This window comes from Camelus dromedarius, chromosome 30 (genome assembly GCF_036321535.1).
Source record: "Camelus dromedarius isolate mCamDro1 chromosome 30, mCamDro1.pat, whole genome shotgun sequence".
Classification (NCBI taxonomy): Eukaryota; Metazoa; Chordata; class Mammalia; order Artiodactyla; family Camelidae; genus Camelus; species Camelus dromedarius.
This window is the reverse complement of record NC_087465.1, coordinates 3,303,512-3,320,845: the sequence shown is the minus strand read 5'-3', so window position 1 is coordinate 3,320,845 and position 17,334 is coordinate 3,303,512. Positions and strand designations below refer to the sequence as shown.

Here is a 17,334-nt window from a genome sequence, read left to right as displayed (position 1 = left end):
CTTTTTTTCAGAGCCGTGCTTACTGGCAAAACCAAATGAAGCAGGTGAGTATTCACAGCATGAATGACGGAGCAGCGAGCGCGAGTCCGGAACGCGCCACTTCACAGAGCTCTTGCTGTCCGGCCGGGCTGGGCGCGGCACCCCACGCCACCGAGCGAGCGCCCCTTTCCACTCACTGATTCCTGTCCCCTTGTAGCAGCTTGGCGATCACATTACAAGTCAAGAATTTGCAAGATCAAAGGTCTGTTGCATTAATTAATGCCAATCAGCCTTCAGTAAAGCTCGACAAGTTCCAAGATGTTTCTGGGAGAAAAAAAAGAAGGGAACTGACAGCATCCGCAGTCGGCAGCTTGTGACGCCGAGGCTCGAGCCTCCGGCGTGGCTGGCTCATCCGGACCGGCCGCTTCCCCTTCCTCAAGGCAGGAGCGATGGCCTTCCTCCCGCAGAGCTCCAAGGCTCTGACTCAACCCACCTCGGGCTGTCAAGACGCACTTCAGAGATTTCTTTCTTTTTCTGTGTACAATACATTAGAAAGGTTAATAGGAGTAGCTGGATATTCTTTGAAAGAGGAATATGAAATGACAATGCTGTGACCGGCAGACAGATCTCTGGTTACAGGAGGACGCGCTATTGCTTCCGATTTGAGTAGAAGAGGAACTGTCAGCAGCACAAGCAGGGAGGCCCAGGGAAGGGCTACCTGCCGAGTTTTAGTAGCCGTGCCCAACACGCCAAACACAAGTGTTCATTTGTCCGAACCACAATGTGCTGAAATGCCAGTGTTGATGAAGACGTGTCCTACTGGCTTGTAATCCAAATAGGAATTTCTTCTGATGTTGAGAGACCCAAAGTGTGCTTTCAACATGCTAAGGGATGTTTTAGAACTTACTGATGGGTGAATTAACTTGGAATAATTAGGAGTGTTGCCGTGATACAACTCTGTACCAGACCCTCACTAGAACAGTTATGTTAGCTTAAATTAAACACAACGTCTCCTTTTGTTAACATTCGTAGCTCTTAATGAAGTAAGAATTTGATGAGTTCCATTTTAATGCAAATCAAGCAACAGAGAGAGGAGACGGCCACCAGCTTAATGTGGTGGATGGAAGTAAAATAAAAACATCAAATCTTGCATCTTCTGAAATTCTAATAACAGAGTAGCTGACAGGCTTCAGCGACGGCACAGGGGAGAGTTCCGGGCTGATACCGTGCGGTGATGGTTTCTTAGCAAGATGGTTAATTAGTTTTGATGTTGATCGGTTTTGTTAAACATGCTCTTTCTCTGGAAGCGTCATGTCGGTAACGACTCGTCCTGTCTGGTGCAGCAGCGGACACAGCAGCCAACCTCGTAACGAACTATGAATGGTGCCAGGGGGCTAGAGGTCGTGGCTCTGACTTGGCACTGTCCTCAGGTCAGCTGCTTGCTGCTACTTCATGGGACTCACCATGGAATTCTTTTAGTTATTCTGTGCTCATAAAAATTAGTATGCTTTCTTCTCTTTCTTTTTCCTCCATAGAGGACCAATGGGTTTATAGCATCCCCTGACCAGCATTATTTCACTCAGAGAAAATTAGTTATGCACGTTAATCATTATCTTTAAACCGTGTGCCCTTGACCTTGTGGAAAGCCAACCACACTGGGCCATACTGTAGGAGAGGCTTGGATTCGGTATCAAGCCAGCATGTGTCCACACGGGGTGGGGCTGATGGCTCCGACCCACGACAGGGGCTGCAGCTCAGTGCTGCTCTTCTGGGCGTGGGGAGCGAGGCTTCAGAACGGCCTCTCAGGTTGCAGTAACTGAGGTTTATGCCTGGAAATCTGTGACCCCTAAATAACGTGACTGCTGGAGACTACATTCTGGGGAGGCCCACCACCACCTCTAACGCTTGTGTACAGAGAGATGCTCTTGTGGTGATTCTCCACGGTCATGGGGAAGGGGGATCTTTCATGAACCCATACGTCCCACTACTTGTCCAGGGGGCCTCTGGCTCCCTCACTCTGTGTCCTGCTTCTGTCCACCTGATGGTCCCTCTTCCATTCCTCTGTGGCCAGAAAGAATCACTCTGTGAAAAATCAGAATGGTGATTTCGGTGGGGGAAGGGTATAGCTCAGTGGTAGAGTGCATGCCTGGCATGCATGAGGTCCTGGGTTCAATCCCCAGTCCCTCCATTTAAGAAAGAAGGCAAGGGGAAAGAATGGGGTTTGGGGAAAAAAAGCATCGTATGTGCTCATGAAAAATGCTTCCTGAGGATCTGTGAAGTGACCATTAGAAAACTTTTCAGACATTTCAGAGGCATCCTAATTTCATGTCTCTTCTTAAAAGAAATTCTTAGAAATATCTCCAAACCTTATTCAGAGATGATTGCTTTGAGTCAAATACTATATGCCAAAAGAGTATATCAATTTTTTTTTTGTTGATGTTGCTTTGTGGCCTTGCTTTAAAGGAGAGGCATAAACACAAATTGTAAAGTTACCTTCCTCTCTATAAGCAGTCATCCGTTGTTGATTTATCCTTCCATTCCTATCACTACCTTACGTTCGCCATGATGTGTGCTCGTTGTTTATCGTGGGGCTCACATGACAACCTTGGAAAAGCTTCTGTTTCTTTATTGCTCTGGCATAGAATTAAACATAGACACTAAAAAGAGAAGCAGTGTGGGAGGGCAGAACGAGGGCTGAGGTCGGAAGGCGCTTATGCTGCTGCCAGTAACCGCAGTGTGAGATGCCGAACGCGGGGTTCATTCTGGGTGTGACTGTGCTTTGGCTGGCAAATTGATTGTGCCTAATAAATGACTGACTGACTGAATGAATGATGATAAACAATGCCTGGTCTCTTCGGATCCATTTGGGCTCATCTATAAAAAGAAACGTTACTTTAGACACTATTTCCTCTAAAAGTTAGTGACTCCTAATTTAACCTAACTTTATAAAGATCTGCTTAAATCATATCCAAAAGGCAGGAAGTTAGGGATGGCTTGTGTCTTAATGTGTTAAATTCAGACTGATCACTGCATATATTTTTTGAAAATAAACACCAGGGTTGAGAAAATTTGGGGCTTATGATTGGCTACCTTTTTAGCATGAATTCAAGCGACACACACACAGCTCCCTGCACAACCACATCCCTGACTAGGTCATAACTCTGTCGTCCTGTAGACCTCAGACATGGTACGTCTCAGCTGAGGAGGGAAACGACACACACATTGTCTTATAATTTGATTCAACAAATATTTGGTAAACGTTTGCTACATTCTTTACATGTAAGCTTTCCATCTGAGATGAAGTTTCTAGATTTATGTGATGGTTCGACCAGTGCTATAAAAATCCCATTAAGGATTACATTTTGTGATCTGCAAGACAGCAAATAAAATTTAGGGGAAAATTATAAAAATGGAATAGAATTACCTTTTAGTATGAAAGCAATGTCACTCAAAGATTTGTTAGACCCATCTTCCCTTATTCTTTCCTTCCTTCCTTCCTCTCTGTTTCTTGATCAGTCAGAGGTCAGGAAGTAGTGGGGGTTAGCTATCTTCCCGTCTGCCTAACCGGCTGATGGTAGCGTACATGTAGAGACCAGAAGAAAAGAACCATCAGCTTCATTTGTATTCATTACTTACTTTAATGTAAAGCAAGGCCAGTGGGGCTGGGGGACAGTCTTCTGGAACGGAAGACGGGCACTCATCTGCCTGCTGCGAATTAGGGAGCTGAAGGAAGACTCAGTGACAGGTGGAAGAGACCTCCGTTTCTTGTCACTGACTTTTAAAATGTTCAGCTTTTCACACTGAAAGACATCTTTGACTCTTAAATGGAATCTTCTTTGAAAAATTTGATCATCTGACTACGCTTTGTTTCTCCTGAGACCTTGCCGAGTCAGGAATAGAGCTGGGTGGAAAAGTATTCCTTGGTTTTCTAGGAGGATTTGGAACTGATAGAAGTCATTATCAGTTTCACTCAATGCTCAGCTCTAGCGATCCTCAGCTGCGGACCCCTGGCTAGTTTAATGTCTCTGAGCTGAAGTTTTATCATCTGTAAATGGGGCTCCACTCAAGGATGGCTCTGAGGATGGGCCGAGGTCACTCAGGTGAAGCTGTGGGCACAGCCCAGGCACCAGATAGGCTCTCAGGCCTGGGAAGCCACCACCGATACAGGGGGAGAGGAACCAAAGTGAAACCTGGGTTCAGTGTTTCTGACTCCCGTCGGAATATTATGAAAACAATTTTAACAAAGCAACGAGCCATCGCAGCGACATTAAATCACCTCTTATTTAGCAGCACAAAAGACCAAAGTGTTAGATTTCTGGGCTAAGCCGTTGCCTGCAATATTACAAAAGTCTGATTTTTCTTTTTCCTTATGGAATCTAGAGAAAGAGCTTCCGATGGGTGTTGAGACAACGTGATGCCTCAGACACTCAAGGAAGAGCTTCCAGACCCCTGGTTCCTGCTGGCCTCGCCCGCCGCCAGGCCCTCTGCGTGAGAGCAGGCTGTGTGCCAGCTGCCTAGCTGCCACGGTCAGCGCAGCGGAACGGCTCGTGTTTTTACACAGTCCCGCCCACACCCCGCAGAGTTCTGCTTTTGAGGGTGCTGATCAGGGACACGTATTGTGTCTTTCCAGGTGCCCGTTCTCAGGAAGGCAACTGGACAAGATGTGTGTCCACAGAGAGCGCTCTGCCCCAGTAGGGGGAGGAAGTACTGCCCAGAGGTCAAGACCCTTGCCCAGCCTGACTCGGGTCGGGTCGGGTCGGGGCCGGAGCCTCGGAGACCAGGGGCGGGGTGGTGGTGACGGAGGGGGATCCGCTCGTCCTTGGCCCGTCTGAGGCGCTCCTGCTTCAGAGGGGGAGAAGGGGGGTTCTGAGCCACAAGCTGGCGGGAGCAATCGTTCTGATGGTTTCCACAAGTGACACTGGGTTGCTGAAGATAAATGAACATGAGTTGATCTGAATCCATCACTGAAATTAGAGAAATGGCCACTAAGTCCCTCTGTGTCTGCAGCAGGCGCGTCAGCCGTCCTCGGAGCTCTATTTCTGAAAGACGGCCCGAGCTACTTTTACAAGAGCTTTAAGGAATCCTCCTGAGAAACAAAACTGCGGCACCTCGTCCCAGCTTTACACAGGGGGTGATGGCTAATGGCAAAGACTTGTGAGAACAGAGGGGAATGTGCGTGTAGTCTAGAAAATGGTTCATTAGAAAAAAAAATTCCTCTGAATTCTTGTCCAAACATTGTGTCAGAAGTTGTTTCCACTCGATGGCATTTGGTACAATTCAAGGCAAACAGGTAACCTCACAGAATCCTGGTAAGGACCCCAGGGGTTTCCTTCGCTCCATTCAGTCTGTTCGGAGAGAGAAACTCTGCAATGACTCACAACTGTTCTATTCAACTGCTTAAAAGATGAGCCCTTCCAGGAGTGGGAGAGTTCATTCAAGTTAAAAGAGCTAAATTACATCTAGGTATTTCCAACTGAAGATCACAGGTGTGTTGACGTCTTAACAGATGTGGACGATATGCTCGGGCTGGCGCCGAAAGGAGCGAGAAAAAGCTTTTTATCTAAAAGTTCATGTGTCAATAACATACCCATTTACAGACATGAAAGGGCAGTGTATACTTTACGCCCTTCCTCTGTCACTTTAGTTGTGTGGCTGTGTGTTTGTGTATTATATAGAATACATGTTTGTAATCTATACCATACACAAACATGGATGATATTTTAAAAGAAGTCATTGAGATTTCAATTATCCCTATTCCCCTTAAATTGGTCAGTGCCGTCACTTCATTTATTCACAGAGCCAAAGAAATAGGGCATTTAGAAATTAAGTGTAAATACTTCAATGTGCTTCAATATCTTCAGATTATCTTTGTATTTTATCTTTTGCTCATACTTGAATTGTATATTCTTGCCATGTTAGTAGGAAAATTTATTTCATTTGTTGGGTTCACAGCAATGTCATAAATGAATAGTAACAGAGTGTAAAGTCAAGGTCACTGAACTAGACAGTACATGGTTAAGGAGGACAAATGGAAATCAGAGAAGATTTAAAGGACATGGTCATTTTTGGGGACCAAACTTTGACTTACATGGAAAAATCTTTTTCTTCCACACAAATACTTAAAGTCTCAGTGTGGTTAAGACATATACATTCATTAATCTCAAATAGGGTTTCATTTAGAAATGCTAATTTAAAAGCGAAAAAACGTATTTTCCTGCAGAACATTTCATGGCCCTGCGCAAAAATCAAATACCAAAAGCAGACCCTTCCACCCCACAGGGACCCCAGGTGGACTCAGAATAGACAGCTGGAGGCCACAGAAAGAATCCAGCTCTTCCAATTTGTGCGCTCACTGTGGGGTGCTCCCTCTGGATTCCTGGGTCACTCTCTGTGGAGGGTTAAGTGGTGAATTGAAAATAAAAGCTAAGAAAGAACTGAAATGTAAATAGGGAAATCAAACTTTGTTCCTTTGTACACTGACGATGTCTCTTTAAATCCTAATACTTTAAACTCTCTGTTATCAGCGTGTCTAGAAGCCAATAAAAGCTCTCATCGCCGCACAGTCTGACGGCAGCCCAGAGCCTTCTGAGTCTTGGGAGCACGATTAAGTCATCGTCTTCCTCAGAAGCAAACTTTTTCTTGTTCTTGTTTATAATCTTGAGGAAGTTTGTAATTCAGAACATGGTGGAGATATTTCCTTAACAAGGATTTTGACTAGAATTTTGTAACCTTCAAGTGTGTTGGATAACAGAGTATTTACCGTATTTGGGAAATCATTGAAAAATTCACACTTCTGACACCTTCCCGAATGCATCCTCACCTCCAAGACAAAGCGTAGCACCTCGGTTCACACCCACGCAGCACTCATTTTGGCTCTTCACGTGTTACATGAAGAAATAATTGAGAAATAATTTAGGTCTTACATGGCTGGAGAGTGACAGGGCTGCTGGGTTTGTGTTGACTGACAATATTATAACCTGTTATTTACACGTGGCATCAAAGCTATAGTTCAACTGAGCAATTCAACTTCCACAGATCATCAATTAAAAGTTGTCTTGGAAATAATGATGCTAATAACTCATGGTTCTGCACCGAAAGTGAGGAATTTGCCAATATAATCATTTTTGTTTCCTTCTACAGTTGGGGGGGGGTGGAATGTTCTCAGCAATTGTTGACAAGAAGAGCGTCTCCCTGGACCTTTACTGGTGACTAGATAATGTTTGCCCAGAGAATGTTATTTTTTTTAGTGAAATCTTGCTTGGAGGATCCTATCATGTCTACTGATAAAAAATTGTCTATTTTTTAAACATCGTTTTGGTGCTTTGTATCAAAAAAGTTGTGGGTGGAGCTGCCTGTCACTCCTGTGGACGCCGCCACAGGGACAGCAGCTGCCTGTTACGGGTGGCGGCTCTAGAACACGACTACTTAAAGTGAATTGGACAGTCCAAATAACTGATTGATGTCAAACTGACTTTTTCTTTTTAAAGTGACAACTAATATTTAGTCTATCAGTTGGGATAATACAAAACCAGGGAAGGGAGTTTAAGACGTCGTCCACTGTGGTCAGGTTTGTCATAGTGGATGGATGGAAGTTATCGTTTATGTCTCTGATTTCCGGGGAAACATTGGCCAGTCTTGACAAGCCCTTTCTAGTCAAGCGGACTCTCTCGTCACCTGATGTTCTAATAGCACCCCTGGCCAGGTTCCTGGGGGCACCAACATTGTAAAGTAGGGGGGTCTTGCAAGAGACAGGTGTTCTCAATCTGCCGAGGCAGGCTGATGGGAATCTGTGGACCAGTGTCTGACGTCCCAAGCAACTATGATGCTTAAAGTGTTTTAAACGATTCCAGGTCTATAAAAAAAGGGATGATGCCTAGACGTGTACCCTATATTTTTATTACAAAAATATTGAAATAATCCATGAGTTATTCCACTCTGCACCAACTATAAAAAAATACTATCAAAGTTTGACCGGCACTTTTAATGCAACAAAAAGCACCATGACCGAGGACGCTGGGAACAGAAAGTGGGGAACGTCTACTTGCTGGACGGAGGCATTTAAAACCCAGAAGCCTGTAGGAGTGCGACTTCACAAATGGTTCAATTCAGATCTTAGCTGGATCTAGTGATAGGCCCCCGCTCAGTTCAGAAGGGATTTCCCATAGCATTCTCACTGCACCTGTCGGCTCATACTTACTAAAGAGCGTCCCAAAGCTTCCGAAAGACACGTCACTTTGCCCTTGAGTGGGGGAGGGGGAGTCTGTCCACAGAGGAGAACGTGACGGCGCAGCTCTCCTCTGCTTTGTGGGGCGCGTGCCCGGCTGGCCGGGCTCCCCGGCAGCCCGGCGCACGGCGGCGTTTGGCACTAGAAGGGGCGGCGGGGCGTGCTCCGGGGCCCCGCCTGCACCCCGGGCCTGAACACAGCCTGTCTCTCCCGCAGCTCTGCCCGGACGTCCCGTGCGAGGCGCGCAAGCTGCGGAATCAGACGCTCGCTTTGCCTCTCTGCCCCCCGGCCCCCCGCTTCCTCTTTGTGTATTTATTACAGTTTCGTAACTGAATACTGAATCCTGATTATCACTGAACCTACATCGCTAAGTTATGGAGCTCCTTGGTCTTGTCAAAAGCCAGACGTGGGCTGCATAGGGTTTCTGTCATCAAAGATGTTCTGAACTGAAAATTTAAAATTAAAAAAAAAATCCTGAAATGTGTTGAAAACGAACCATTCCACCAACTCTAATGCATGTGTAAACTCACTTGGGTTGTCTGCCGCTGGATTATCGGCCCTTCACACAGGGTACTGGTTTCCACATGAGAATGGTTTATGAATTCTGTCTAAGCAGTACTAATTGTGTTTTGTTTCTTCTCAGGTCTGGAGGGGTATGTTTTCTCTCTTTGTTTTTTGTGTTCCTGTGGGAATCACAGCTTCGCATCAAGCAAAATCACCTAAGCTATTTTGACGGAGGACTGGTGTGTGTGTGTGTGTGTGTGTGTGTGTGTACATGTGTGTGTACGTGTGTGTATGACTCAGTACATTTTATGCAACGATCAGTTAACTCCATCAAAACACCCTACTGATTGGAGGCAACACTTTCCATCACAACGGTGCCCTCCGGCGGATGTGCTAAAAGACTGTGCGGGAGGGGCTGGCAGCCCCAAGGGGTCCTGCTGCGCTGGTCCGCCCCCTGCAGGTGGAACGGGAGGCTCGCGGCTGCTCTTTGACAGGAGGCCAGCAGCAGGCAGTCGGCTGGCGGAGGGTCAGACCTCGTCCTGACGGCGGTCAGGCTAGGACACCGCCGCCCGCCGCCCCGCTCTTGGGTGCAGGTTCGTTATTGCCGCAGCCCTGCTGTCGCCCCTGCACCTGCAGGGCGTGGCCCTCCTCCAGGCCCTTCGTCTCATAAAGTGGTTTCATACTCCAGCCGCTCCTGAATGAGAGCGTCGTCTTTGTACTGCAGCCTCGGAGGAGACGGGGAGCATTCAAAGGCCAGAATGGCCTTTCGGAGGCTTCGGTCCAAAACATGTCTCTCCCACGCTGGGTACCTATTCCTGAACAGGTCAATTTTAATGACAGATTCTTCAATCCGTGGTGGGCGAGACGATGGGGTGGATGGGGCCGTGGGCCTCACCTGAAAGACAGGGACACACCCATCCCGCTCTGCGAATTTCTGGTCGCGGTCACCGGCCACGCTGCGGTTATTGGAGATGGACCTCAGGGTGCTCGTGGCCACCTCTGGAGGCAGAGAGAAGGCAGCGGCGGGGTCTTCACAAGCACAGCTGGGTGACTGCCCGAACCTGGGTCCGTTGGGGTGAAAGAAGGCATAGTACATCAGCATGAAAACCACACCGGTCAGGAAGCTGCTGAACACCACGCACAGCGCAGGGATGGCAAACGCGTCTGCGATCTGGGGAGCCTTGTAGAGGTACCAGAGGGCACTCAAGGCGGTGTTTTCCAGAAGGATGACCAGGTAGTAGGTGAAGAGCCTGCAGCGAGTCCTGCCTTCCTTGACGTTGAACCAGCTGAAGATGTAGATGATTCCCACCACCATGTCGAACACGATCTCCTCCCACTTGGTGATGCAGAACTCCGTCTCACAGTGGACGATCCAGAAGGTCATGATGCACCAGTGCAGGACGATGAAGATCCCAAAGTACAGCTGGAAAACCGAGGCGAAGAGGGCGAAGGTGATGACCCTGGCGGCGATGGTGAAGAAGTGCCAGCAGAACTGGATGACCACGGCCATGTAGCTGATGGGCTTCTTGTCATCGCGAGAGTCCCGGAGGGCCTTCTGGTAAGAGGCCAGGGCCCAGGCCAAGGACACGAGGGAGGCGGCTGCTGTGAAACCTGCAAAAGCAAGCAGGAAGACGTGTCGTCAGCAGTGAGATGTGCTGTCGTCCCTGGAAAGAAGCCACGTGGGGCTGGCGGCTTGGGATGGCCTGGCTCTGACCACAGCCTAGCTCTCAATTTCTTTGGGTTTCAGCTGGACTAAACACTCAGCTGGGGCTCCAAGGATCTGTCCTTAATGGGGTCCCAGCCGTATGGAGACGTTGTGAAGCCAATGGCAGTGCCACTCAAGACCAGCGTGGCGTGTGGGGTCTGAAAGCTGGGAGGGGGTGGCAGGAGTCTGTGTACTTGGTGTGAACAGACTAGGGAGGCGGCTTTGAGGGGTAGGACTGGCGCTGTGGGCGGGGAGCGGGCAGAACTGGGGCGTTCTTTCAACGTTGCTGCTTATTACCTGCATGACTTCAGACAACCATTTAGATTGGTGTCCTTGTTTAAAAAGTGGGCGATCTCCTGGGCTCCCTGTCCCCCGTGAGATTCTGCGATTGGAAGGGATGAATAATCACAGGAAACTTGAGGGTTAGCTGGATTACCTTTCTACTTCGAGGCAAGAATAAATGCAGTCCGTTCCCCAAAAGAGAGTGAACTATTTCTTGGAAATAAGAAAAGGAGCTCACAGACCCTCGCTGGCCTTTTCTCGTGATACCTGCTGTTCAGTCTGTTCTAATATCATCTGTTACTCTTACAGCTTCCTGCTACTAAGGAGAGGAAATGTCTGCACATTGTCATTCGTCTCTTATTCTTCCACAAATTAAATCTTGTACAGAAATCACTTATCAACCACTTTTCTTGGTATGCAGCGAGCCCTGTCTGGTTAGATTCGCCCCTAAAAGTAGGTTTCTAAATGTAAAAAATCATTTTTATTGCTTCCCTCTCCTACCCTGGAAGCATCACCTCTGTGGTCCAGAGGTGGACAGGGCTCCCCTGAAGACACACTGCCCCCTTCAGGAGACAGCCCTTTGGAGAATTCCTCTTTGTCACTGAAACACCAGGTCAACCGGCATTGCAGCTGGTTACTCAACGAGCCGTGACAAGACTTACCAAGACTAACACAGTTTTGCACGTTTTAAAGTCCAGCTAGCTCTTCTTCACCAGATCTATTACTAATCCTGTGGAAATGACAGAAGAGGGGGGTGCCAAGAACTTAGGATGGAATTGTACTTTTCTTTTTATATTTTGATCGAGAAAAGCTGTTGTCTATGGACCTTGAAAAATGAATTTAAAAAATGACTATTTTAAAAAAAGATACTGAAGCAAACAAACAAACAAACAAAAAAAGCTAAAGGCAAAGGGTAAAAATATTAGCAGATAAGTAATACTTACATTTTCAAATTCATTTTCTTTGTAAGGTGTACTCTTTAATGAATACGAACCCCAAAGCAGGTAAGTAGTACTTTAAGTAAAGTCTAGTTTAAAAGCAAAAAGGACTCTTGCTGGAAAGAGCCACATTAGTTGATAGAAAAAAAAGCATTCAACTTTGATAATCATTTCTTACGCGTGCTCCTGGAGTCAGGTGAGCTCCAAAAACAATTGATAAGGAAAATCCTTTCCAACAGCCACTTCTTATATCTACTCCCAATCAAGCCAGCAGACTATCCACATCTCACACTGGATTTCCGGGTTTTTTTCTGGCCAGCACAAAGCCCTTTCATTACCGTACCTCTCGGCAGTGTTGGCAATATTTCTAGGTCAGTTAGAGGCTGGTGCACAAGGCGTTTACAGTGCTATAATTTCAGATCAGGGTACCAGTGAATAAAGGATGTTTTTCGAAGTGGTGAAAAATAGTAAAAAAAAAAAAAAAAAAACACCTTACATACATGGCATCATAAAGTTATCTGTTGTCACATTTCAAAGAATTGAAAAATTGGCTTCTTCCAAAATCCCCCGTCATCGTTACCCCTTTTACTGTTATGTCCTGAGAAAGGAGTCCAGCCTGCGTTTGGCACTCCAGGAACCTGCTATGGCAATATGCTGGCGGTGGAAAAAGGAAGATTATTTATCAGCTTTGCTTTCTATGTATCTTGCAATTTAAAAAGTCTCTACCAGGGGCAAATTTCGTGTCCATGGTAGCCGTCCAGTTTGTGAATTGTATGCTTTGGCAAGAATTAGCACTCCCCTTGTTCATTTGATTATTGTTTTCTTTTTCATCTGTTTAGCAGCTAATTTTTATAAGACAAACACATGCCTGAACAGAAAACAGGGGGCCGTCTTAGAATTAATCCTCATTACAAATTCACGTCTGACACAGGATGCTTAGTTCTTCTGCTTTTCACGAGAACCCTGTCAGCTCAGCTGTTTCACACCCCAGCGCAGACTTCCTCAGCAAAGCACTGTGTTACTGTTGGGGTAGAATTCTCGGGAACTTCTGCGGCTGGAACACGGAACTCTAAGAGCTCCTTTAGGCAACAACATTTTAACACTTTTTTATTTGCAAGTAATCATAAACTTGCAGAAAAATTGCAAGAATAGTAAAAATAGTAATTGAGAGTGTGTTGTGTACGTTATGGCTGCTATGGTCTGAGTGTTCGTGTTCTTCCCAAATTCGTACATTGAAATCCTAACCCCTAAAGGTGATGGTTTTAGTAGGCAGGGCGTCTGGGAGGTGCTTAAGCTTTGAGGGAGGAGCCTCCGGGCACAGGATTTCTGTAGAGAGCCTTAGCTGTCATTCTGCCGTGTAAGAATAAAATAAGAAGTCCTCGCCGTGAAGAGAGGAGAGCTCTCACCAGGGCAGGCTGGCACCTGATCTCAGGCTTCCGGCTTCCAGAACCGTGAACGAGACATTGCTGCTGTTGATAAGCCACACAGTGTGCGGTGTATTGTTACAGCAGCCGGAACAGACTAAGACAATGAGTCTTTACCCTAAACTACATCAGTGTCTCTTTCCTATGAAGGAGGATATACTCTTAGCCGACCTCAGTAAGTGTATCAACTTCTGCCCATTTAACTTGGGTACCATACTGTTTTTTTCTAGTCCTGCATCAATACTCCATTTTCATCAATGGACCTAAAAAATGTTCATTACAGGATTTTTCTTCTGGTACCAGATTGAGTCTAGAACCAGGTATTGCATTTAGTTGTCTTATCGATTTAGTTTTCACAGACTTTCTTTAATTTTTATGACTTGACATTCTTTGAAGAGTATGGTACCTCGAAAGAAAGGAAGAAAGGAAGAAGAAATGAGTGAAGGAAGGAAGAAAGAATTCCAAATACAGAGTCAGAAGCACAGGGAGAACGAGATATTCACAAAATGTGCACATTTCTTCATCGCTCTCCTATTCTGCTTCTTTGCAATCTCAGCCTGAGCTGCAAAAGCCAAAACACTGAAATAAAATCTGTGTTCCTGATGCATTTTTTGTGGCTTGGGTGTAAAAAGGAATTCCCGGAGAAACCCAGAGAACATGTTGTAGGTTTTATAGCCTAATTCCCTAGATGTAGGAGGTTCGGGGAATTGAACCAAACACTCTAGTTCTCTGATTCTTCAACAAACAGCATGAACCTGTGTTTTTCCTACTCCTTAGGAAGGTCCAGAGACGTTCCCCATCACAGGCCAGCCAAGGGTTAGTCCCAGAAAAACACCTGTCCACTGGCCCACGTTCACTACCAAACTGCAACTTATGAGAAGGGATCTCTTAAAAATATTACTTTGTAAAATTTCAAACATACACAATAGCAGAGAGAATAATACAACAGGTAGACCCTTCCTGCGGAATCAACTAACCGGCCTGAGTTCTGAAATCCGTCACCGGGGAAGCACGAGTTTTGGCCAGCAGGGGGCGCCATGTCTCGCTCCTCCCTGAACCTTCCAGACGCTCCTCTCCCTTTCCTTAGAGATGGAAGGGCTGTGCTGAAAGCTGACTGACAGCTGATGTTTTCTCGGCCCAGCCTGGGAAGCCTGGCCTGCCAGCTCTCCGGGGCCGGCTTCCCCTGGCCCTTCTGGTCCCGCAGCCACCCCGCCACCTCTTCCTTCCCCGGACGTACTCCCTTCCTGGAGACAAGAAACGCTGTGCTCGGCCTTGAAAAACCACCTCTCTCCGGTTAATCCCTACACATCCCTCAGTGTCCAGTTTAAGCACCATTCGTGTCCTCAGGAAAGCCTGTCCCAGCCCCTGATCTAAGCGCCCCCCCCTTCCCCCTTATAAACGCGCCCCACACCCCGTGCTCGTCACAGCGCACCTGTCAGTCCGCTTGGGTACCAGTCTCCGAAACGAGTCCATTCGTCATGGGTTGCCCCTCAAGTTGCCCCCAATCTGCCCACTATCTTGATCGCAAACATCTTGTCTTCCCTTCTTTTCACCTTATTTCTGCAGTCAGTTTAAGTATTTTTGGAGGAAATTTTAAGTATCTTCTCGCCAATGGTTTGGGAATGTATGATTTACAGCATAACCTTCCTCTTTATGGCGGTGAGATTATCACATGACCATTCATAACATATATAGTCTTCTCATCACAAACATGGTAACTTTTCCCCCTCAAGGTACACTCCCTAAACAGAAGACAGACTGACAGACAACACATTGGATTTTAGATGACAATATCACGTTGAGTTCTTGTCAAAAAACCTCATGGTTTCCTTAGTGGCTGGGAGGCACACAACTGTGGACAAGTAAAGAAGGAGCGAGTGTTTGGGGGGCCCTGCTGTGTGCACAGGGGTGAGCCAGGTCTCTTCATCCCTTGTCCAATTTAAATTTCAGGATAACACTCTGAGGCCAGCACTGTTTTGCACTCAGGGAAACAGACCCAAAGAGAGGCTAAATAACTTACCCAAGCTGATGTGATTAGCAAGGACAGCAGGCATCTGAGCTCTCTGTTCTGTCTCCAGACCCTGTCCCCCCCCCGCCACTGGTATGGGATCAGCACCCACAAAAGGCGAGATGAGGTGTAGACAAGAACGGGAGGCCTCGAACTTCCCACCACCTGAACGTGTGGGCAACAACACGGCAGGATGGAGGTGACCCCGGAATAGTGCCACCGCTCAGACATCTGACTCCAGAAGGGCTTCCATCAAGCCTGCTCCTTCAAGCTCACAGTGACCCTCCTTGTTCCCAGGCCAAAGGATCCCATTTTGGGTTCTTTTCACAAAGTGGATCAGAAGCGTAAGCACCTGGGAGGAAAGCCATGTTTTTCTCGTCTTCAGCTTTCCTGGAGGAGAACAGCCCTCCTAGTGCTCCTGATTTTTTATTGGAAGAAAAATGCTGCCCAATTTGAGTTGATTATATGAGCCCAGAGTAGCAGGTCACGAAACCAGAATGGTTTTCCATTTCTTCAGTGTGTTCAGAGCTTGTCTCTTAGCTACAGGTATAAAAGCAGGAGACCTGCTTGGCTGGACTCCTATCGAATTCACCCAGTTGGGAGAATGTAATAATTGAAAAAAAGTTGAGCCCCCTCCGCTGTGATCTTTGTTGAGTGAGGTAAAGGGAAGGAAAGCAGTACAAGCCCCATGGGATCTAAGATGCTCTGTACCTCCTTGCATTGAAACCACGTTATCTCTGTTTTAAACCTTGTAATAGTTCTGATTAAAAATGTTTAAACACTTTAATGTTTAATTTTGGTAGGGATATGCATTCTCTTCATAATCCATCCTGAGAATTTCAACTCCTTTGCAAGGCAAATTGTAAGGCTGCCAAGACGTTGATAAGGAAGGGAAACACTGAACTGAAATTAAAAAAAAAATCTTAATATGAAAGCAGTTGAAGAAATTTGTTGGGAGAAGCAAAGTGTCTCCCATCCTCCTTAAGAAATGTGGAAAGTTATTTCTTTCTGATTGGAAAAAAGAAAATCCTAGATGACCTCATGTAGCTCCAGCCCATTTTTAATCTTTAATTTTATTATTTTTAGATTTTTATTAAAATTTCCCAAGAAGGCAAACATTCGGTGTGTGGGAATTTGAAACGTCTAATACTTTTTCTCTAGGAAAGAAAACGTTCTGTATTTAGGAGAAGGCAGGAAGTCACTGTTCCTTGTATAATGTTACAAACTGCATGGCTAAATTTACATCGAAAATAAAAAGATGATGGAAATTACAGCTCAAAAGACAAAAAACAAATAACCTGAGATGCCCAGTAGAATTAAATTTTCCTTTAGAACAAGTTTATTTTCCATACCATTTTTTTTTTTTTTTTAACCACCACACTATTTTTTCTTGAAGTTTTTCCTCCATTGGATGGTAGGGGGTGTAGTGGAGCAAAATGAAGAGGAAATCAATACAAACAGCTCATACAATTTAATAACAAAAAACCAAAAACAACCCCATCCAAAAATGGGCAGGAGACCTAAACAAGCAATTCTCCAGTGAAGACATACAAATGGCCAACAGGCACATGAAAAAATGTGCAACATCACTGGTTATCAGGGAAATGCAAATCAAAACTACAATGAGCTATCACCTCACACCAGTCAGAATGGCCATCATTAAAAAGCCCACAAATGGTAAATGCTGTAGAGGGTGTGGGGAAAAGGGAACCCTCCTACACTGCTGGTAGGAATGCAGTTTGGCACAGCCACTATGGAGAAGAGTATGGAGATTCCTCAAAAAAATAAAAATAGACTTACCACATGATCCAGAAATCCCACTCCTGGGCATATATTCAGAGGGAACTCTAATTCAAAAAGATACGTGCACCCCAATGTTCATAGCAGCACCATATACAATAGCCAAGACATGGAAACAACCTAAATGTCCTTCAACAGATGACTGGATAAAGAAGCGGTGGTATATTTATACAATGGAATACTACTCAGCCATAAAAAAGAGTAAAATAATATTATTTGCAGCAACATGGATGAACCTGGAGATCGTCATTCTAAGTGAAGTAAGTCAGACAGAGAAAGAAAAATACCGTATGTTATCACTCCTATGTGGAATCTAAAAAAAGAACGAAGAAGACACTAATAAAGTTATTTACAAAATAGAAACAGACTCACAGACATAGAAAACACACTTACTGTTACCGGGGGGAAAGGAGGTAGGAAGGGATAAATTGGGAGCTTGAGATTTGCAAATATTAACTACTATATATACA

At 45.8% G+C, this 17,334-nt stretch overlaps 1 protein-coding gene and 1 non-coding gene across 2 annotated transcripts in view; one reads left to right on the top strand and one right to left on the bottom strand.

The window, feature by feature from the left end:
• Nucleotides 1-504: 504 nt before the first annotated feature.
• XKR4 (XK related 4) overlaps nt 505-17,334 on the bottom strand; it is a 293,081-nt gene continuing 276,251 nt past the window's right edge. The window contains exon 3 of the mRNA XM_031441621.2: nt 505-10,318. Within this exon, the coding sequence (XP_031297481.2) occupies nt 9,372-10,318 (947 nt within the window). The 3' untranslated portion in view covers nt 505-9,371. The remainder of the gene's footprint in view (nt 10,319-17,334) is intronic.
• On the top strand, nt 2,094-2,167 carry TRNAA-GGC (transfer RNA alanine (anticodon GGC)). The gene has a single exon. It is a non-coding gene; the product is annotated as a tRNA-Ala (tRNA).